The following is a 24,079-nucleotide window of genomic DNA, read 5'->3' on the forward strand; positions in this document are numbered from 1 at the left end:
AAATTTTTGCCCGAAAATTGAAAAAACGGTAAGCCTATAGCCCATGAAAATATCATTTTTCCGGCAAAAAATAAAAGTGTCTCGAAAGCGCTGGTTCTCCGCATATATCAGTCGCCGGGCACGTGCAGATGCCGTTTAAAGCGATAAGTGAACGATTAGGCAAAGAAAAATTTTTGCACAAAAATTGAAAAAACGGTAAGCCAATAGCCCATGAAAATATCATTTTTCTGACCAAAAATAAAGTGCCTCGAAAGCGCTGGTTCTCTGCATATATCAGTCCCCGGGCACGTGCAGATGCCGTTTAAAGCAATAAATGAACGATTAGGCAAAGAAAAATTTTTGCCCAAAAATTGAAAAACGGTAAGCCTATAATAGCCCATTAAAATATCATTTTTCCGGCAAAAAATAAAGTGCCTCGAAAGCGCTGGTTCTCCGCATATATCAGTCCCCGGGCACGTGCAGATGCCGTTTAAAGCGATAAATAAACGATTAGGCAATGAATAATTTTGCCCGAAAATTGAAAAAACGGTAAGCCTATAGCCCATGAAAATATCATTTTTCCGGCAAAAAATAAAGTGCCTCGAAAGCGCTGGTTCTCCGCATATATCAGGTGCCGTGCAGGTGCCGTTTAAAGCGATAAATGAACGATTAGGCAAAGAATAATTTTTGCCCGAAAATTGAAAAAACGGTAAGGCAATAATAGCCCATGAAAATATCATTTTTCCGGCAAAAAATAAAGTGCCTCGAAAGCGCTGGTTCTCTGCATATATCAGTCCCCGGGCACGTGCAGATGCCGTTTAAAGCAATAAATGAACGATTAGGCAAAGAAAAATTTTTGCCCGAAAATTGAAAAAATGGTGAAATATCATTTTTCCGGCAAAAAATAAAGTGCCTCGAAAGCGCTGGTTCTCCGCATATACCAGTCCCCGGGCACGTGCTGGTGCCGTTTAAAGCGATAAATGAACGATTAGGCAAAGAATAATTTTTGCCCGAAAATTGAAAAAACGTTAAGGCAATAGGCCATGAAAATATCATTATTCCGACCAAAAATAAAGTGCCTCGAAAGCACTGGTTCTCTGCATATATCAGTCCCCGGGCACGTGCAGATGCCATTTAAAGCAATAAATGAACGATTAGGCAAAGAAAAATTTTTGCCCGAAAATTGAAAAAACGGTAAGCCTATAGCCCATGAAAATATCATTTTTCCGGCAAAAAATAAAGTGTCTCGAAAGCGCTGGTTCTCCGCATATATCAGTCCCCGGGCACGTGCAGGTGCCGTTTAATGCGATAAGTGAACGATTAGGCAAAGAAAAATTTTTGCACAAAAATTGAAAAAACGGTAAGCCAATAGCCCATGAAAATATCATTTTTCTGACCAAAAATAAGGTGCCTCGAAAGCGCTGGTTCTCCGCATATATCAGTCCCCGGGCACGTGCAGATGCCGTTTAAAGAGATAAATGAACGATTAGGCAACGAATAATTTTTGCCCAAAAATTGAAAAAACGGTAAGCCTATATTTCCGACGAAAAATAAAGTGCCTCGAAAGCGCTGGTTCTCCGCATATATCAGTCCCCGGGCACGTGCAGATGCCGTTTAAAGCAATAAATGAAAGATTAGGCAAAGAAAAATTTTTGCCCGAAAATTGAAAAAACGGTAAGCCTATAGCCCATGAAAATATCATTTTTCCGGCAAAAAATAAAGTGTCTCGAAAGCGCTGGTTCTCCGCATATATCAGTCCCCGGGCACGTGCAGGTGCCGTTTAATGCGATAAGTGAACGATTAGGCAAAGAAAAATTTTTGCACAAAAATTGAAAAAACGGTAAGCCAATAGCCCATGAAAATATCATTTTTCTGACCAAAAATAAGGTGCCTCGAAAGCGCTGGTTCTCCGCATATATCAGTCCCCGGGCACGTGCAGATGCCGTTTAAAGAGATAAATGAACGATTAGGCAAAGAATAATTTTTGCCCTAAAATTGAAAAAACAGTAAGCCTATAGCCCATGAAAATATTTTTCCCAAGAAAAATGAAGTGCCTCGAAAGCGCTGGTTCTCCGCATATATCAGTCCCCGGGCACGTCCAGATGCCGTTTAAAGCGATAAGTGAACGATTAGGCAAAGAAAAATTTTTGCCCGAAAATTGAAAAAACGGTAAGCCTATATATATAGCCCATGAAACTATCATTTTTCCGACCAAAAATAAAGTGCCTCGAAAGCGCTGGTTATCCGCATAAATCAGTCGCCGGGCACGTGCAGATGCCGTTTAAAGCGATAAATGAACGATTAGGCAAAGAATAATGTTTGCCCGGAAATTGAAAAAAACGGTAAGCCTGAGCCCATGAAAAAATTTTTCCGGCAAAAAATAAAGTGCCTCGAAAGCGCTGGTTCTCCGCATATATCAGTCCCCGGGCACGTCCAGATGCCGTTTAAAGCGATAAGTGAACGATTAGGCAAAGAAAAATTTTTGCACAAAAATTGAAAAAACGGTAAGCCCATGAAAATATCATTTTTCTGACCAAAAATAAAGTGCCTCGAAAGCGCTGGTTCTCTGCATATATCAGTCCCCGGGCACGTGCAGATGCCGTTTAAAGCAATAAATGAACGATTAGGCAATGAATAATTTTGCCCGAAAATTGAAAAAACGGTAAGCCTATAACCCATGAAAATATCATTTTTCCGGCAAAAAATAAAGTGCCTCGAAAGCGCTGGTTCTCCGCATATATCAGGTGCCGTGCAGGTGCCGTTTAAAGCGATAAATGAACGATTAGGCAAAGAATAATTTTTGCCCGAAAATTGAAAAAACGGTAAGGCAATAGCCCATGAAAATATCATTTTTCCGGCAAAAAATAAAGTGCCTCGAAAGCGCTGGTTCTCCGCATATATCAGTCCCCGGGCACGTGCAGATGCCGTTTAAAGCGATAAGTGAACGATTAGGCAAAGAATAACTTTTGCCCGAAAATTGAAAAAACGGTAAGCCGATAGCCCATGAAAATATCATTTTTCCGGCCAAAAATAAAGTGCCTCGAAAGCGCTGGTTCTCTGTATATATCAGTCCCCGGGCACGTGCAGATGCCGTTTAAAGCAATAAATGAACGATTAGGCAAAGAAAAATTTTTGCCCGAAAATTGAAAAAATGGTGAAATATCATTTTTCCGGCAAAAAATAAAGTGCCTCGAAAGCGCTGGTTCTCCGCATATACCAGTCCCCGGGCACGTGCTGGTGCCGTTTAAAGCGATAAATGAACGATTAGGCAAAGAATAATTTTTGCCCGAAAATTGAAAAAACGTTAATGCAATAGGCCATGAAAATATCATTATTCCGACCAAAAATAAAGTGCCTCGAAAGCACTGGTTCTCTGCATATATCAGTCCCTGGGCACGTGCAGATGCCATTTAAAGCAATAAATGAACGATTAGGCAAAGAAAAATTTTTGCCCGAAAATTGAAAAAACGGTAAGCCTATAGCCCATGAAAATATCATTTTTCCGGCAAAAAATAAAGTGTCTCGAAAGCGCTGGTTCTCCGCATATATCAGTCCCCGGGCACGTGCAGATGCCGTTTAAAGAGATAAATGAACGATTAGGCAACGAATAATTTTTGCCCAAAAATTGAAAAAACGCTAAGCCTATATTTCCGACGAAAAATAAAGTGCCTCGAAAGCGCTGGTTCTCCGCATATACCAGTCCCCGGGCACGTGCAGATGCCGTTTAAAGCGATAAGTGCACGATTAGGCAAAGAATAATTTTTACACAAAAATTGAAAAAACGGTAAGCCTATAGCCCATGAAAATATCATTTTTCCGACCAAAAATAAAGTGCCTCGAAAGCGCTGGTTCTCTGCATATATCAGTCCCCGGGCACGTGCAGATGCAGTTTAAAGCAATAAATGAACGATTAGCCAAAGAAAAAATATTTGCCCGAAATTGAAAAAACGGTAAGCCTATAGCCCATGAAAATATCATTTTTCCGACGAAAAATGAAGTGTCTCGAAAGCGCTGGTTCTCCGCATATATCAGTCCCCGGGCACGTGCAGATGCCGTTTAAAGCAATAAATGAACGATTAGGCAAAGAAAAATTTTTGCCCGAAAATTGAAAAAACGGTAAGCCTATAGCCCATGAAAATATCATTTTTCCGGCAAAAAATAAAAGTGTCTCGAAAGCGCTGGTTCTCCGCATATATCAGTCGCCGGGCACGTGCAGATGCCGTTTAAAGCGATAAGTGAACGATTAGGCAAAGAAAAATTTTTGCACAAAAATTGAAAAAACGGTAAGCCAATAGCCCATGAAAATATCATTTTTCTGACCAAAAATAAAGTGCCTCGAAAGCGCTGGTTCTCTGCATATATCAGTCCCCGGGCACGTGCAGATGCCGTTTAAAGCAATAAATGAACGATTAGGCAAAGAAAAATTTTTGCCCAAAAATTGAAAAACGGTAAGCCTATAATAGCCCATTAAAATATCATTTTTCCGGCAAAAAATAAAGTGCCTCGAAAGCGCTGGTTCTCCGCATATATCAGTCCCCGGGCACGTGCAGATGCCGTTTAAAGCGATAAATAAACGATTAGGCAATGAATAATTTTGCCCGAAAATTGAAAAAACGGTAAGCCTATAGCCCATGAAAATATCATTTTTCCGGCAAAAAATAAAGTGCCTCGAAAGCGCTGGTTCTCCGCATATATCAGGTGCCGTGCAGGTGCCGTTTAAAGCGATAAATGAACGATTAGGCAAAGAATAATTTTTGCCCGAAAATTGAAAAAACGGTAAGGCAATAATAGCCCATGAAAATATCATTTTTCCGGCAAAAAATAAAGTGCCTCGAAAGCGCTGGTTCTCCGCATATATCAGTCCCCGGGCACGTGCAGATGCCGTTTAAAGCGATAAGTGAACGATTAGGCAAAGAATAATTTTTGCCCGAAAATTGAAAAAACGGTAAGCCAATAGCCCATGAAAATATCATTTTTCTGACCAAAAATAAGGTGCCTCGAAAGCGCTGGTTCTCCGCATATATCAGTCCCCGGGCACGTGCAGATGCCGTTTAAAGAGATAAATGAACGATTAGGCAACGAATAATTTTTGCCCAAAAATTGAAAAAACGGTAAGCCTATATTTCCGACGAAAAATAAAGTGCCTCGAAAGCGCTGGTTCTCCGCATATATCAGTCCCCGGGCACGTGCAGATGCCGTTTAAAGCAATAAATGAAAGATTAGGCAAAGAAAAATTTTTGCCCGAAAATTGAAAAAACGGTAAGCCTATATAGCCCATGAAAATATCATTTTTCTGGCAAAAAATAAAGTGCCTCGAAAGCGCTGGTTCTCTGCATATATCAGTCCCCGGGCACGTGCAGGTGCCGTTTAATGCGATAAGTGAACGATTAGGCAAAGAAAAATTTTTGCACAAAAATTGAAAAAACGGTAAGCCAATAGCCCATGAAAATATCATTTTTCTGACCAAAAATAAGGTGCCTCGAAAGCGCTGGTTCTCCGCATATATCAGTCCCCGGGCACGTGCAGATGCCGTTTAAAGAGATAAATGAACGATTAGGCAAAGAATAATTTTTGCCCTAAAATTGAAAAAACAGTAAGCCTATAGCCCATGAAAATATTTTTCCCAAGAAAAATGAAGTGCCTCGAAAGCGCTGGTTCTCCGCATATATCAGTCCCCGGGCACGTCCAGATGCCGTTTAAAGCGATAAGTGAACGATTAGGCAAAGAAAAATTTTTGCCCGAAAATTGAAAAAACGGTAAGCCTATATATATAGCCCATGAAACTATCATTTTTCCGACCAAAAATAAAGTGCCTCGAAAGCGCTGGTTATCCGCATAAATCAGTCGCCGGGCACGTGCAGATGCCGTTTAAAGCGATAAATGAACGATTAGGCAAAGAATAATGTTTGCCCGGAAATTGAAAAAAACGGTAACCCTGAGCCCATGAAAAAATTTTTCCGGCAAAAAATAAAGTGCCTCGAAAGCGCTGGTTCTCCGCATATATCAGTCCCCGGGCACGTCCAGATGCCGTTTAAAGCGATAAGTGAACGATTAGGCAAAGAAAAATTTTTGCACAAAAATTGAAAAAACGGTAAGCCCATGAAAATATCATTTTTCTGACCAAAAATAAAGTGCCTCGAAAGCGCTGGTTCTCTGCATATATCAGTCCCCGGGCACGTGCAGATGCCGTTTAAAGCAATAAATGAACGATTAGGCAATGAATAATTTTGCCCGAAAATTGAAAAAACGGTAAGCCTATAACCCATGAAAATATCATTTTTCCGGCAAAAAATAAAGTGCCTCGAAAGCGCTGGTTCTCCGCATATATCAGGTGCCGTGCAGGTGCCGTTTAAAGCGATAAATGAACGATTAGGCAAAGAATAATTTTTGCCCGAAAATTGAAAAAACGGTAAGGCAATAGCCCATGAAAATATCATTTTTCCGGCCAAAAATAAAGTGCCTCGAAAGCGCTGGTTCTCCGCATATATCAGTCCCCGGGCACGTGCAGATGCCGTTTAAAGCGATAAGTGAACGATTAGGCAAAGAATAATTTTTGCCCGAAAATTGAAAAAACGGTAAGCCGATAGCCCATGAAAATATCATTTTTCCGGCCAAAAATAAAGTGCCTCGAAAGCGCTGGTTCTCTGTATATATCAGTCCCCGGGCACGTGCAGATGCCGTTTAAAGCAATAAATGAACGATTAGGCAAAGAAAAATTTTTGCCCGAAAATTGAAAAAATGGTGAAATATCATTTTTCCGGCAAAAAATAAAGTGCCTCGAAAGCGCTGGTTCTCCGCATATACCAGTCCCCGGGCACGTGCTGGTGCCGTTTAAAGCGATAAATGAACGATTAGGCAAAGAATAATTTTTGCCCGAAAATTGAAAAAACGTTAATGCAATAGGCCATGAAAATATCATTATTCCGACCAAAAATAAAGTGCCTCGAAAGCACTGGTTCTCTGCATATATCAGTCCCTGGGCACGTGCAGATGCCATTTAAAGCAATAAATGAACGATTAGGCAAAGAAAAATTTTTGCCCGAAAATTGAAAAAACGGTAAGCCTATAGCCCATGAAAATATCATTTTTCCGGCAAAAAATAAAGTGTCTCGAAAGCGCTGGTTCTCCGCATATATCAGTCCCCGGGCACGTGCAGATGCCGTTTAAAGAGATAAATGAACGATTAGGCAACGAATAATTTTTGCCCAAAAATTGAAAAAACGGTAAGCCTATATTTCCGACGAAAAATAAAGTGCCTCGAAAGCGCTGGTTCTCCGCATATACCAGTCCCCGGGCACGTGCAGATGCCGTTTAAAGCGATAAGTGCACGATTAGGCAAAGAATAATTTTTACACAAAAATTGAAAAAACGGTAAGCCTATAGCCCATGAAAATATCATTTTTCCGACCAAAAATAAAGTGCCTCGAAAGCGCTGGTTCTCTGCATATATCAGTCCCCGGGCACGTGCAGATGCAGTTTAAAGCAATAAATGAACGATTAGCCAAAGAAAAAATTTTTGCCCGAAATTGAAAAAACGGTAAGCCTATAGCCCATGAAAATATCATTTTTCCGACGAAAAATGAAGTGTCTCGAAAGCGCTGGTTCTCCGCATATATCAGTCCCCGGGCACGTGCAGATGCCGTTTAAAGCAATAAATGAACGATTAGGCAAAGAAAAATTTTTGCCCGAAAATTGAAAAAACGGTAAGCCTATAGCCCATGAAAATATCATTTTTCCGGCAAAAAATAAAAGTGTCTCGAAAGCGCTGGTTCTCCGCATATATCAGTCGCCGGGCACGTGCAGATGCCGTTTAAAGCGATAAGTGAACGATTAGGCAAAGAAAAATTTTTGCACAAAAATTGAAAAAACGGTAAGCCAATAGCCCATGAAAATATCATTTTTCTGACCAAAAATAAAGTGCCTCGAAAGCGCTGGTTCTCTGCATATATCAGTCCCCGGGCACGTGCAGATGCCGTTTAAAGCAATAAATGAACGATTAGGCAAAGAAAAATTTTTGCCCAAAAATTGAAAAACGGTAAGCCTATAATAGCCCATTAAAATATCATTTTTCCGGCAAAAAATAAAGTGCCTCGAAAGCGCTGGTTCTCCGCATATATCAGTCCCCGGGCACGTGCAGATGCCGTTTAAAGCGATAAATAAACGATTAGGCAATGAATAATTTTGCCCGAAAATTGAAAAAACGGTAAGCCTATAGCCCATGAAAATATCATTTTTCCGGCAAAAAATAAAGTGCCTCGAAAGCGCTGGTTCTCCGCATATATCAGGTGCCGTGCAGGTGCCGTTTAAAGCGATAAATGAACGATTAGGCAAAGAATAATTTTTGCCCGAAAATTGAAAAAACGGTAAGGCAATAATAGCCCATGAAAATATCATTTTTCCGGCAAAAAATAAAGTGCCTCGAAAGCGCTGGTTCTCCGCATATATCAGTCCCCGGGCACGTGCAGATGCCGTTTAAAGCGATAAGTGAACGATTAGGCAAAGAATAATTTTTGCCCGAAAATTGAAGAAACGGTAAGCCGATAGCCCATGAAAATATCATTTTTCCGGCAAAAAATAAAGTGCCTCGAAAGCGCTGGTTCTCCGCATATATCAGGTGCCGTGCAGGTGCCGTTTAAAGCGATAAATGAACGATTAGGCAAAGAATAATTTTTGCCCGAAAATTGAAAAAACGGTAAGGCAATAATAGCCCATGAAAATATCATTTTTCCGGCAAAAAATAAAGTGCCTCGAAAGCGCTGGTTCTCTGCATATATCAGTCCCCGGGCACGTGCAGATGCCGTTTAAAGCAATAAATGAACGATTAGGCAAAGAAAAATTTTTGCCCGAAAATTGAAAAAATGGTGAAATATCATTTTTCCGGCAAAAAATAAAGTGCCTCGAAAGCGCTGGTTCTCTGCATATACCAGTCCCCGGGCACGTGCTGGTGCCGTTTAAAGCGATAAATGAACGATTAGGCAAAGAATAATTTTTGCCCGAAAATTGAAAAAACGTTAAGGCAATAGGCCATGAAAATATCATTATTCCGACCAAAAATAAAGTGCCTCGAAAGCACTGGTTCTCTGCATATATCAGTCCCCGGGCACGTGCAGATGCCATTTAAAGCAATAAATGAACGATTAGGCAAAGAAAAATTTTTGCCCGAAAATTGAAAAAACGGTAAGCCTATAGCCCATGAAAATATCATTTTTCCGGCAAAAAATAAAGTGTCTCGAAAGCGCTGGTTCTCCGCATATATCAGTCCCCGGGCACGTGCAGATGCCGTTTAAAGAGATAAATGAACGATTAGGCAAAGAATAATTTTTGCCCGAAAATTGAAAAAACGGTAAGCCTATAGCCCATGAAAATATCATTTTTCCGACGAAAAATGAAGTGCCTCGAAAGCGCTGGTTCTCCGCATATATCAGTCCCCGGGCACGTGCAGATGCCGTTTAAAGCGATAAGTGACCGATTAGGCAAAGAATAGTTTTTGCACAAAAATTGAAAAAACGGTAAGCCTATATAGCCCATGAAAATATCATTTTTCCGGCAAAAAATAAAGTGTCTCGAAAGCGCTGGTTCTCCGCATATATCAGTCCCCGGGCACGTGCAGATGCCGTTTAAAGCGATAGGTGAACGATTAGGCAAAAAATAATTTTTGCCCGAAAATTGAAAAAACGGTAAGCCTATAGCCCATGAAAATATCATTTTTCCGACGAAAAATGAAGTGCCTCGAAAGCGCTGGTTCTCCGCATATATCAGTCCCCGGGCACGTGCAGATGCCGTTTAAAGCGATAAGTGACCGATTAGGCAAAGAATAGTTTTTGCACAAAAATTGAAAAAACGGTAAGCCTATATAGCCCATGAAAATATCATTTTTCCGGCAAAAAATAAAGTGCCTCGAAAGCGCTGGTTCTACGCATATATCAGTCCCCGGGCACGTGCAGATGCCGTTTAAAGCAATAAATGAAAGATTAGGCAAAGAAAAATTTTTGCCCGAAAATTGAAAAAACGGTAAGCCCATGAAAATATCATTTTACCGGCAAAAAATAAAGTGCCTCGAAAGCGCTGGTTCTACGCATATATCAGTCCCCGGGCACGTGCAGATGCCGTTTAAAGCAATAAATGAAAGATTAGGCAAAGAAAAATTTTTGCCCGAAAATTGAAAAAACGGTAAGCCTATATAGCCCATGAAAATATCATTTTTCTGGCAAAAAATAAAGTGCCTCGAAAGCGCTGGTTCTCCGCATATATCAGTCCCCGGGCACGTGCAGATGCCGTTTAAAGCAATAAATGAACGATTAGGCAACGAAAAATTTTTGCACAAAAATTGAAAAAACGGTAAGCCTAAGCCCATGAAAATATAATTTTTCCGGCCAAAAATAAAGTGTCTCGAAAGCGCTGGTTCTCCGCATATATCAGTCCCCGGGCACGTGCAGATGCCGTTTAAAGCAATAAATGAAAGATTAGGCAAAGAAAAATTTTTGCCCGAAAATGGAAAAAACGGTAAGCCTATATAGCCCAGGTAAATATCATTTTTCCGACCAAAAATAAAGTACCTCGAAAGCGCTGGTTCTCGGCATATATCAGTCCCCGGGCACGTGCAGATGCCGTTTAAAGCGATAAATGAACGATTAGGCAAAGAATAATTTTTGCACAAAAATTGAAAAAACGGTATGCCTAATGGCCCATGAAAATATCACTTTTTCGACCAAAAATAATGTGCCTCGAAAGCGCTGGTTCTCCGCATATATCAGTCCCCGGGCACGTGCAGATGCCGTTTAAAGCGATAAATGAACGATTAGGCAAAGAATAATTTTTGCCCGAAAATTGAAAAAACCGGTAAGCCTATAGCCCAGAAAAATATCATTTCTCCGACGAAAAATGAAGTGCCTCGAAAGCGCTCGTTCTCCGCATATAACAGTCCCCGGGCACGTGCAGAAGCCGTTTAAAGCGATAAGTGCACGATTAGGCAAAGAATAATTTTTACACAAAAATTGAAAAAAACGGTGAGCCTATAGCCCATGAAAATATCATTTTTCCGACCAAAAATAAAGTGCCTCGAAAGAGCTGGTTCTCCGCATATATCAGTCCCCGGGCACGTGCAGATGCCGTTTAAAGCGATAAATGAACGATTAGGCAAAGAATAATTTTTGCCCGAAAATTGAAAAAACGGTAAGCCTATAGCCCAGGAAAATATCATTTTTCCGACGAAAAATGAAGTGCCTCGAAAGCGCTGGTTCTCCGCATATATCAGTCCCCGGGCACGTGCAGATGCCGTTTAAAGCGATAAGTGAACGATTAGGCAAAGAATAATTTTTGCCCGAAAATTGAAAAAACGGTAAGCCTATAGCCCAGGAAAATATCATTTCTCCGACGAAAAATGAAGTGCCTCGAAAGCGCTGGTTCTCCGCATATAACAGTCCCCGGGCACGTGCAGATGCCGTTTAAAGCGATAAATGAACGATTAAGCAAAGAATAATTTTTCCCGAAAATTGAAAAAACGGTAAGCCTATAGCCCATGAAAATATCATTTCTCCGACGAAAAATGAAGTGCCTCGAAAGCGCTCGTTCTCCGCATATAACAGTCCCCGGGCACGTGCAGATGCCGTTTAAAGCGATAAATGAACGATTAGGCAAAGAATAATTTTTGCCCGAAAATTGAAAAAGCGGTAAGCCTATAGCCCATGAAAATATCATTTTTCCGACGAAAAATAAAGTGCCTCGAAATACCTCAGCGGCGAGGCTCCAAGCCAGAGCAGCTGGGACGCCTCTCCACCGCGGGTGACGTGGCGTGCCGTCACACTTTCCACACATGGATTCCGGCTGATCAATGTCATTGCGACGCGATGAACTCCCTTGCGAGACATGGCGTAGCGGAGCTTTCGCTTTAAGATGTGCAGATCCGTTTTCGCACAAAAAAGAAAGAAGAAAAAGCTATAATCTGTTACAAAATCAGCGCTGGCACGAGGAATGACTTTGGAAAGCACTGGTTTGGCGCTTACTTCACTATTTTTGCTTATTTACGTGCTAATGGTGATTGCTGCTATGAATAAATTATTATGTCCACATATGTTCCGCCCAAAAAATGGGTAATCCTATAGTGTCCTGCAATATCAGAGCAGCCAAGTGCAATCACTTCACTGCAAATCACTGTTATGCCGCATATATTGCTTCCCGTGCTAACACATAAGCTCGCGTTGACTGACGCCAAATAAGCAAGTATGCGCAGATATGACGTGATAGTTTTGCGGAAACCCACAAGGTGGAGAGAAGTAATTAATAAAGGAAAAACGAGACATCCACCCGTTCGTAGCACTTGCTACAAAGGAAACCCATACGGGTTCCTTGAAAGGAAAGCTTCGCAGTTGAAGAAAAATTAGTCCGGCTCCGGGACTCGAACCCGGGACCACCGCCTTTCCGGGGCAGCCGCTCTACCATCTGAGCTAACCAGGCGGCCAGCATAAGGCAGGTTAAGTCGAATGTATCAAGAACTCAGAGGCCAACATCCAACTTTGTAGCGCTTAGCTACATTAAGGTGTATGTCTCGTTTTCCCTTTATTATGCGCAGATATGATGTCGCTCACAAAAATAATAAAGAGAAAATGAGACATCCAGTCGAGCGTAGCTAATGTTACAAAGAAAACGTATACGGGCTCCTCGAAAGAAAAGCTTCGCAGTTGAAGAAAAATGCGTCCTGATCCGGGACAAATTTTTCTTCAACTGCGAAGCTATCCCCTTCGTCCTGGTCCGAACGAAGGGCATAGCTTCTTACAATCCCACGACGACTCTTCTCACGACGGGTGTCTACTGTTATGCATTTAGCACTGAATCAGTATAGCGACACAAGGTATTGCCACCATCGAATTGCGTTATGAGGCGTGTATTGTAACGGGACTTCTCTTACGCGTTTCCAAAGTCGGGGCTGTCCCATAAATTTGAGCACAACTGGTAACCTTAGAGTTGGCCCGGTTTATAGGGCATCATCTATGTGATGTTCTTAGGGATGATTTCTGAAATGGGCGTATGGAGTCCTAGCTAGTGTTAACAAGCGAGCAGCTAGCCATTTTACTGGCTCGGATCGGGGTCGTTTCAGGCAGCGTGCGCACTTATTTATTCGTGGTAATTCACTGCCTTGACGCAATTGAATCTCGAATTGACGTGCAGAAACCCAGGAACGAGTTAAGACGTTTCATTTTATTGGAATAAAACTTCCTGCAGGGTTAGTTGGTTGATGATGCAGTATGAAGAATACCACAAACATTCTCTTGTTTTTGTTTTTCTCGTCCGTGTTATTTTTCTGCGGTACTCTTAAGGTTTAATTTGAACAGACGCATTAATGCAACCTAAACCACGACATAGCTACGTATGTCTCTCGTTCTACGTGCCTTCTTGAAGAAAGGCTTAGTGTATACACCGCAAGCGCCACAGGTACTAGGGGGCGTGTATTCTAGGTACCTTCTGTCCTCTTATTTCGTGTCATTGCGTACGCGCATTGCATACGTCATTGCATAATGTGTACTAACTAGGTTAAGCATCAGCACTGTTTACGTAATGGCTTTGCTTTTGCTGAAGCGCCCGCTACAAACTGCCTCCAATATTGCTCTTCTCCTGCCGCTCTCACCGTCCCTGAGGGAGAGCTTGTTGTTCTTGGAGACCTTCTCGAGGAAGTGGCGCTTGTAGAGACTCTTCTTCTTCGCTTCGCTCATCATCTCCTCGCTGTAGTCCAGGGCGTCCATGTAGCTGTAGCCGAGGTTCTTCAGCTGGAAGAACAAGTAGAACGCACATGTCTGGTCTCTGAAATTACGGCCAAGGGTGAAAATGAGCGAGCATTTATTACGTAGGTACACCAACTCCAAGTGCAGCACCCTTTATTAATGGGCACACTTAGCCCATTTTTCCATATTTATAGGTTAGCAGTGCTTTTTTTAGCCGAAATTTCGAGAGGAGCTGCGCGGACTTGGAAGTTTTGGTTTTACAGCGAAACTGTTGGTGCGACTAGGAGAGCTCGAAAACATTGTATGGCTGTTTTCCTTGTATCCAGGGAGGATTGAAGATGACCCGTCGATAACATATTTGGAGAAATAAAAAAGGGAGGGGGAGCCTGTTACAAACGAACTGTGGGAAACTTTTGAAATACGTGTCTTAAACAGAGGCTAAATCATATTGGCTCATTACATGTTTTATGCCTGTTTTGAAGCGTTATATGAAACATTTTGAGTTTTCTTTTTACTTCAGAAGCTTGGCTTTAGGAATAATAACGTTATAGATAACGATTACAATGTTTCTCTGTTTCTCGGGCACAACGAAAAGTCGCAGCAACGTTTTATTTTGAGATAATGGGTGCCATGTTATGGTAAACATGCATGGGAAGCTTGAATTGCGCAAAGTACAATAATCAGCTTTATAAATAATTATTATAGCCTCGTTTTCTTCTTCTTTAGGCGTCGTTATGCGAATCACGTAATTTCCTTGCCCACTGTCCTGGGAGAACTAAATACGGCATCCAGAATAAATTTGCGTGTGGATGAGGGCCATGCTGTTGAAGTATGACTACAGTTTAACATGGGTCTGTTGACTACAGTTAATGCAGAAAAGTACCTATGCAATCGTGTTAGATGTCTATCTTACGAACCGCTTACGAAGTTCAACAAATTTCCTGTACTGGACGTGCCACAATGTTGACATTTCAATAAAATATCGAATATATTATAGGTGGCGCACGGGAGAAGCTTCAAGACCGCCTCTTAGTTACAGGCTTTGCAAGCGATTCCTTAAGCAAGAGCTTGAAAGCGTTGTATGGCCGTTATACAGTGTTTCCCAGTGTGCTGGGAGAATTTTATGTGACATCGACTTCACATTCGGGGAAAATGTCACGTTAAAGCCCAGCGAAATCTTAACGTTCTTTTTTAGTTATGTGTTTCAGAAATAAGTGTTATTCTAAATTTCGATTTTTTTGTCATTTTCGTGCTTTATAGGAGTTGCCCGCGCAGTGTCATGGGTGAACTAAATGAGGCACGTTACGTTCCAACGCCAGAAAGGCGTTAATTGGCCGTTCGCCCCATCGCAAGCGGCCACCCATTCATCACCAGATGTCAGCGCAGCTCTTGACGGGTCTTGACGGACACCGGCTCTTGACGGGTCCCAAAAAGGCTATCACCCCACCATTACCTGGCAGCATGAGCTAAGCATGAAAAAGGGGGCCCCGTCGAAGGCTACCAAACTACGACGGCGACCTTACATTCGCCGGTTGCTTTCTTGCCACATATTCCAAACAAACAGGCTTACGGAGGCGGAGTTACTGCGGAGCGTTCAAATGGGCGTGGTATCGCAACGGAGTCGACGATTGTGATTTGCTGCTGGACAGTCTTCAGATTCCCTAGTCGACTCACCTAGGGAAGACGACGGCATTAAAAGCTATGACTTTTCGAGAGTGAAGACAGAGAATCCTGACATGAACTCGGACGTCTAACTTGCTCCTGCATGGAGTGGGCTTCCGTAACTGAAGCTGTGTAACTGAACTAATAAACCCTTTTCCTTCATTTTCTACAACCTGACGTAGCAGTGGATGGGCTTGGTGGATTCCTTGCCCTAACGCCACCCAAAGCCGCAAGAGGCACCTTGTTCTTTTTTTTCTTTTCTTTGGGGGGGGGGGAGGATAAGGGGCATGTTATGGGTGATGTCTAAGCAAAGGTTAAGGGTATGTAGTCTAATAACGGTTTTTGCAATCAATTACTTTTACAAGCCAGCGCTTCATGCCGTTATGAGTGTTCAACAAACCACACATAACTTACCCCGCTGTCCTTGGATATCTATAAGTGTCACTGAGATCAAGTTTAGCGAGAATGGAAGGAACATTATGGCTCATTTGCTTACGGGGTTATATGCGTGTCGGGAAATTATGGCCACTGCGAAAAGAATTCCTTGCGATGTTCTCGAAACCACTGAACAACTGTTAACCTCAAATTTTCCCAGTGTTACGAGAACTGACACCGAGGCAGCATTTGGCGGGAATGGGAAGGCATGATATGTGTAACGTGTGGCAACAGTTTACGTTTATTGTTGAACTACGAGCTTTCCAAATGATTACAATCTTTTTTTTCCATTTTCATAGGGCTATACGAAGGGCGTAGAGTGTTTCCTCACTGTGCTGCCATCACTGAACGTTGTTCAGCTTCTATATATGGTGGAAGTTCAGGGCGCATCATGTATGATGTCCCTGTAAAGTTCAGTGCGAACATGTAGGTATACTATATGCATTACACAAATGAACGGTTTACGCATATTTTCCCGGTGCCTTGATAAAACTAAATCTGTTTAACATTACCTATATACAGCACACGCCATAAGTCATATGCGAGCAAAATTTGAAAGTGTGTGGTTTAATTACAAGAAATTTAAACAGCTTTCTTAAGTCATTCTCTAACTTGGCTGTGATTCTCAATGGTCGCACAAGCCAAGCATGTATTTTATTTAGATTTGAAGTATGCAAACTGTAACATTTACCACCCGTCGCCGCAATAAAAAAAAAATTCACACAGAAACTCCTCCGGAGTGGTCTAAGTATACGCAACCAATGTGACACTTGCTCATCTCCACGCAGCCCGGTGTCGTTATCAATTTTGTACAATTTCATTCAACCAGTATGAACGCTTATTAACCCTTACCTGTCCTTATCAACCCTATTGGACATGATGTGACCCTTATCAACAATTACGGGTCCTTATAAACATTACCGGGCTCGATCCGACCTTTATCAACCCTTGTCGGTTCTGATCATCCTGGTCAGAATTGCTCCGACCATTATAAGCCCTTATCGCTCTTTATCACTTTATCCATCGCGTCTAACCATTATCAACAATGATAAGACCTATATAACCCCTCATCACTCAACTCCTTATCAACTCTTTGGCTGCTTCTCTGTCAGTGTTGCGCGACGCAAAGTGCATGAGCCCTCGGAGATCTGTGGTATTTTGGGCGATGAAGAAACGCCCGCGGAAGGCGCATCGCGCCGCCACCGAAACGTGTTGCAGATGTACTTGGCGTGTTGGCTATAAATTTTCGCATAGTCAGAATTTTCCTGATGTCTAAGATGGCTAGAGATGGCTGTTATTCCACCATCAAGAAATATTTCAACAGTGCCTTCCCAGAAACTGTTATCGTCAATTGACATTTGCTTTGTACCGCTGGTACAACACATTCGTATGGTTCGTACATAGTCACCTCATGCAAGCGTGGGTGTTTATCACAGTGGTTAAGACACTCGGTTTCTGCGCGTGCAGTCGTAGGCTCTAAGATCTCCACCGCCGAGGCTTTACGGCGAAGCTGTTAGCCTGTTCTGTTGCCGGACGCCGATAAAACTTCGGAAGGTTAGTCACATACAGCTTTCGCGGTAAAAAAATACATATTGCGAAAATGCACACGGTTATTATTCTCACTGCGTTTAGAATGTACCTTTACATCATAAGAGCGGTAACATTGATTCTACACCTGCACCCCGAGCAGCCCAGTTCCGCTTCCGACGTCCAGAATGACGGCATCCTTCTTGACCTGCAGTTCCTGGTTGATGAAGTGAGCCATGATGCTCGGGGCCTTGTACTTCTGCAGAGTCATGTCCTGGGCCAAAATAAAGAAATGTAGGCTGTCGTCACAGCGGAGATGCCCGGGTCAGTCTGTCGCTCACCGTGGCGCGGTGTTGGTAGGTTAGCCAGTGAGTCGCCAAATTTAGTAGTTTTCAGTCATTTTAGCGACCTCTCTGGCACTGAGTAGGTGCCATTGGGTGTGCGGCTAGTGAGGGAACAATTCTCAGTGTTCGCAGGCACGGGCGCCCCACGCTTCTGATTTCGTCGGAGACCACGCATGGACTAAAACCCCTTAAACTTTCCTCCTAAACCCTTAAAACCCCTTAAAACTCTCCTCCTCCGCCACCACTCCTCCTCGTCGGTGTACGTTCGCAGTTTTCTTTCCCTGTTCTAACAAGGAACAAAACAAATGAATTGTATTGTATTGGATTATACCGATTGTTTGAAAATGTTTTGTGTGAAAGCGATGGGTAGTTTGTATTTTCATACAATCGATTGTGTCGTATCTTGTCATTTGTTTGGTTCCCTATTAAAAGAACACCCCAACAAAAACTATCAGCCCCTATACGGCTCTCAGTTGATGCACTGTATTATCAAGCGCGAAGAAGAACGGAAAGAAAAGAAGTATACGTAACACAAAGCTAGCGCTGTCTCCTGTCCCCATCTACACCTCCCCTGCTCTCTGGCTTTGCTCTGCGAAGCATCAGCTAGTGTCGCCGTCGTCATCATCATCATAATCATTGCCCCATCATCATCAGCAGCATCATCATCATCATCATCACCTTCTTCTCTTCTTCGTTACCTTCTTATTTTGGCTTTCTTTTTCACACCAGCTGACTCCCAGTTGTGCCTGCAAATTTACTAATTTAACCGCCGCCAAAAAATTTATTCCACGGTGCTTAAAAAGAAGGTTTAGCTCGGGCACAACGGCAACCTCCCGCTTCGAATACCTGTGCAACGCAGAAATTCTTTTATGAGAAAATCGCTCGATCGATTTGAATTTAAATCAAAGTTCCATTCGAGAGAAAATTTCTGTTCTATAGAGGTGACGTTGCAAGGATTTCGCACCTCATCGTAGTTGGGCGCCCAGCTGTTGTAGATGGCCCTGGTCTCCTCGGTTGTCCGGTTGTCGACGACGAAGTCGACAATGTCCGACCGGTCCAGGGAGCTCGTCGACGGCTTCTTCGCCATGTCGTCGAAGAATCGGTGGCTGCAATTGGGAAACCCGCGCAAACCATGAGAAAAAAAACGGTGGAAACCCTCACAAACTCCTAGCATCGGATAGCAGGACGAAGGGAGACGAAGTTGCGAGCAGTACCGAGGGGCAACAGCGAATTCGTTTTTGAGCGATGATTACTCGCGAACTGTTCTTTGGAATCTGAAGTGCTGCTGTCTAACAAAGCGGCTTTCCCGTTGGGCATTTATTCTCATGGAGTAGCTTTGTGCGTGTACAATTTTGTCCACTGCGCGCCCTCTTGAAATCAATTTCGGTGTTCCCCCTAATATAGTGATCGAGCCGGTGCCCGAAACGCTGACTAGCAAGAGAAAGCTGTATTTGAATTTTGGCCTTTCTATACAATAACGACGAGAATTCCTTTATCGATTATGATGTGACCTGAACTTACATAATAGACTTCTCTTCCAAGGAGACAAAGCGAAAGGCTGTTGGCGGTGCCTTTCTTGCATCGTTGAATTTCGGATGCTAATGTTTGCTGGGTGAGATTACCCGAATGCTTGTGCAGCGACGCACAATGAGGAGAGAAATAGTTACAGTGACGCATGCACCAATTGAGGGTTACGTTAACAGATATACTCGTTTTGCCGTTATTCTGTAGATACGTCCTCATAATCAATCATTCAAAAAATTCAGAGCCCTTCCACTATGTGAAGGTGGAAGACCGGGAAAGCGGCATTGCTCAATAGCTATATTAAGTTCTATGTGTTCGTTAAGTAATACTAGCTCAATAAAGGCACAAGCACCTAACTTCGCTGTTTGTTTCATCTTTTTGTATTATTTTAATTTTTATTTATTTCTCTCGTGTTTGTTTTCTTTTATTATTATTTTTTACTTTTTTTTACTCTATACATACACACTGACGTTTCGACACATGGTTCCCACATGGGACGTGGGCAGTTCAAGGGCGCGTTACAGGTCCCCGAGCCCGCAGGGGTGTGCGCCATTGGGCTTGCACCCTTTCTGCACGATCACCAAGATCGGCCCACGTGATGATTTATTTTTGTCAACATCTCGGGGACGCATTTTTTTTTATAGATCCTAGCCATAGACAGCTACGCTGTGAAAAATGTGCCGAGTGACAAACGCATCTGTTTCTCCCGAGAAAACAAGCAGTGATTGGGAAACTTGATACGCGCGTAATACAGTCTAGTTTACCGGCTAATTATTTTGGTTTCCAACAGTCTGCTTTTCGCGAACTCATCGAAACTATATCAGAGTCAAAGCCATCGGCGTGACAGGAAATCATATTCTGTGAAGCGCTCCTTCTACGTCTGCGCACTTCTACGTCTGCGCACTTCTACGTCTGCGTACTTCTACGTCTGCGTACTTCTACGTCTGCGCACTTCTACGTCGGCGTACTTCTACGTCTGCGTACTTCTACGTCTGCGTACTTCTGCGTCTGCGTAATTCTACGTCTGTAGCACGGTCCCGACGTCACACGACGCCCTGAGGAGGCACGCAGCACAACAAATCTTCATCAAATGATTGCCGGGCCAACATCTTCGACTTTCACTTCTTTTTTTAGTGCGATAGCATTACAGGCGAATTTCACTTACTTTGGAGGTTTCCAACAGAAAATGTGGATCGATCCCGAAGGCACTGCTGCCTATAACGTGGCCTCTCAAAGCGGTAGCTGTCAGGACACGTGAATGCGAGCAATCGTCACGTGATGTACGGGCTTCCTACGATTCCTAACTTTCGTACTTGACAAGCGCCGATCTTTCTGCGGGCACCAGAAACGCATGGCAGAGTTTCGATTTTGAATGTGGGAAGACATAGTTGAAATGTCGGTGCTTCTTTAAAATTTTCTTGACGAAGGTCAAGAAAGTTTTAGTGAATTATTAGCGAATTTTTGGTAGTTAGTTGAATATGTGTTTTATTTCTCTTGCAAGTTGTGTCCACTTCTATGACAATTCGAGCTCAAGGAATGGAATTACGTTGTTACCAACAGGCAATATTAAAAAAAAAATGGCCGGAACTTAGATATATCTCCCGTATGTGGACGGCTGTGTTCGCCGTAATCAGCCGTAGCCGAAGCCTTTGTGGCTTCATGCGTGGAACTAATAATTTTTTTTGTCTCGTTGAAATACATTGATGTTTGTATGTCATGTTAGGAAGAGCCTTGAGGTGTTCAGAGACATTTGGCAAATAAAATTTGAGTGAATTACGTAATTCATATTAAAAAAGGAATGTCAGGAAAAAAGTGGAAGAATATCAAACACTATATTCAAGAAATAAGGTTGCGTGTTAGGGAATGTTACGCACTCCCAACACGCCAAGCTCTGTTGTTTAAAGAGCTTATCCCTTCAAGTAAGAACATTATCTTTTAAATTGATACTGGCACCTATTTTAGAGTTTGTAGAAACTCTACCAGAAAGTCCTCACAAGTCAACAGGTTGCACTTAGGAATTCTGGAGGGCATGAGACACTTCTCGGGTATTTTAATTTCATACTAAAATTGGTCTCGAAATGCCTGACCGGCCATCATCCTTACGTCATGTAACTATGAAATTTTTTGAGGTCGTGGAGCAGTAAGGCTAGGTATGATGAATGCTCATAAAAATTATTGTGCGTGTTTTTTTAATTACCATTATTATTGTATCCCCACCTGTCTGTGCTCTGTGTGTCAATTTCGTGTTATTTCTGAAGGTTCACTAATTAGGTATCTGTTTGGCATATCCTTTTCTTTTAATTCTATTTTTTTTATCCCATAGCATTTGGTCGTATCTGTCGTACCTTTTTATTTACCTCTCTGTGTGAACTATTCAGACCTCCGTTTATTCTTGAATACATAAAATTAAGATTGATTGATTGATTGATTGATTGATTGATTGATTGATTGATTGATTGATTGATTGATTGATTGATTGATTGATTGATTGATTGATTGATTGATTGATTGATTGATTGATTGACTGCGCTCGCGTGAGCTTGCTACCACGATCACAGGAACAGAGCGAGCGACTGTACCATGATATGACGCCCTCACTTCCCGGATACCGAAACAGAAAGTGGCTAGCACAAAGAAGCACTATTATTTATTTATGGCATTCTGACGGCAAGCAGTATGTACCCTTTCATGCGCGTTGGGGCAGCAAGTGTTCAAGGCCCCAAAAAACTTTTGCTCATGAATTCTCATGAATATTAAAGACGTATCTAGCAATATGGTATACTACAAGCACATGTGCTTGATGCCTTCAAATATAAGGAACCCATCCCGTACATCGATCTCATGTACGGAGCTTTCTTGTCGTACTTAGCAGTAAAATTCCCTTGTCAAAAAATAAAAAAATACAGTAAAAATGGTTCCAGCTGGAGAGCTGCATATGTATGTAGGCTATTGTAACTATTATTGTTACAGAGGACTTAACCAAAAGGTTTTTACGAATTGTGTTGACATGTAAACGTACAAAGGTTCTTTTTTTGTGGGGGGAGAGGCGGTATGTTACAGGGTCCTGACCTTCATATGTGGAGCAAAAATACGAGTCCAAAATGTCCTCTCACTACCGCTTTAGTTGCCACATACGCTGGCGGTCATCAGCGCACCTTCGCTTGTCTTGTGGTTGGCCGCTGACGATATCGGCCTGGTCGTTGGAGCGGTACCCGAGACTCACGCTGCTGAAGTGGCGGTCATCGCTGAAGTGCGGCACCTGAGGCGGCTGCTGGTCGTCGCTTAGGGCCGCGAGGACCTCGTCGCTGGACTTGGGGACCAGAAGCAGCGACGGGGGCCGTTCTCCGTTGCTGGTTTGCGCGTTCACCGACTCGGCGCTGGTCTTCGGCACGAGCTGTGGCGGGAAGGATGGAAAGCGAAGGCATCGATTCGGGTAAGATGGGACGACGTGCTGAGAAAAAAAACATCTCAGTGCCCTTCCACTTTGGGAAAGAGGATGACCAGCGAAGATGTGTATGTGGGCCCCTTAATGGCGAACTGAACCTCCGCCGCGAGTCGGCCTGGCATTGCACTATCTCTGGGACAGGCCCACGTATGGGGAGTGCTTAGCGCCTGCTTCACCTCCGCCGCGGGTCAGCCCGGCATTGCACTATCTCCGGGACAGGCCCACGTATGGGGAAACGACGCGAAAATTTCCTTGGACGGTAGAGGTATAGAGCTTCGCTGTAAAACTGAGTAGCGCTGAACCAACACAGGGTGCCCATTAAGTTGCGTTCGCAAGCGTTGTGACGATGAACGCGGTCGTTTGACCGCACGAAACAACTGAGAAGGGACTGGAGCGAGCTGTTCTCCGTTGCTAATCTGCTGGTTCGCAGACTTGGCGCTGGACTTCGGCACGAGCTGTGCCGGGAAGCATGCAAAGCGAAGGAAGCGATTCGGGCAAGATGGAACGAGGTGCTGAAAAAAAAAGCTTTTTTTTTAACCTTAAACTGCGCAAGGGACGAGACGTTGAGGTAGATGAAGACAGGACGAACGCAGTCTTCATCTGTCTTCATGTACCTTGGTGTCTCGTCCGTAGTGCAGTTTAAGTTGACAAAAAATTGTCCACCAACTGGCCTCCCAACACACTCTCCTCGAGTTAAAAAGAAAAGACTGAGTAGCGCTGAATCAACACAGAAAAACACAGTAAAACAACAAGTTACGTTCGCAAGTGTTGTGACCATGAGCGCGGTCGTACGACCGTAAAGTTATTACGCACCTATAGAAACAACATTCGAAAAACAAATTTAAATATTATTTCACGTTTAGCCCCGACGCAATTGAATGTGCACTCATAGCCACACCTTAACACACCCCAGTGTGTGTGTTACAAGTTACGGTTTACAAGTTGCGGGCTACGGCCTGTCTATTACTTAAATATCAGTCGGCTGTCATCCCGATGTCCTTGCGCTAACAAGTAATTTGTTTTGCAGCAGGCCCTGTATATATATATAATGTTGGTGAAAGCAATGATCAGTAAGGAAAAAAGATTCGAAGAATACGGGAGGAATATATTGCGAAACTCGCTGCTGCTCACAAAATCCAGCACCCAAAAGATTAAAAGTATTCCCGGCGCATTCCGTATGAGTGAAATGTCCGCCTCAGTTATCTATAGGGATGGCATGCCGAAGCACTTTTTTCTCTTTCCGCGATAATAGAAAGCCATTTCTCAATTTCTTTTGTATCTCTGTCACCGCCGCGCTGAGAGCATCTCGGATTGTGAAGGCTGACGTCACGCATCTCAATGATGAAGGGCCAAGAAAGAACATGTCGAGAAATTCTGAGCAATACCCCTTTGGCAATCTGTCGAACTTCACCGCAATGCACGGGCGTAACTCAATGTGCGGCATTTAA

At 42.9% G+C, this 24,079-nt stretch overlaps 1 protein-coding gene across 1 annotated transcript in view; it reads right to left on the minus strand.

The window, feature by feature from the left end:
- The window catches only part of LOC142558505 (uncharacterized), a 66,260-nt gene that overhangs the window by 36,948 nt on the left and 5,233 nt on the right, over window positions 1–24,079 (minus strand). Inside the window, exons 3-6 of the mRNA XM_075670633.1 lie at window positions 22,342–22,580; window positions 18,627–18,768; window positions 17,467–17,592; window positions 13,601–13,739 (exon numbers count right to left, since the gene is read on the minus strand). Coding sequence (XP_075526748.1) covers window positions 13,601–13,739; window positions 17,467–17,592; window positions 18,627–18,768; window positions 22,342–22,580 — 646 coding nt within the window. The remainder of the gene's footprint in view (window positions 1–13,600; window positions 13,740–17,466; window positions 17,593–18,626; window positions 18,769–22,341; window positions 22,581–24,079) is intronic.

The sequence above is a fragment of the Dermacentor variabilis genome, chromosome 9 (assembly GCF_050947875.1).
Source record: "Dermacentor variabilis isolate Ectoservices chromosome 9, ASM5094787v1, whole genome shotgun sequence".
Classification (NCBI taxonomy): domain Eukaryota; kingdom Metazoa; phylum Arthropoda; class Arachnida; order Ixodida; family Ixodidae; genus Dermacentor; species Dermacentor variabilis.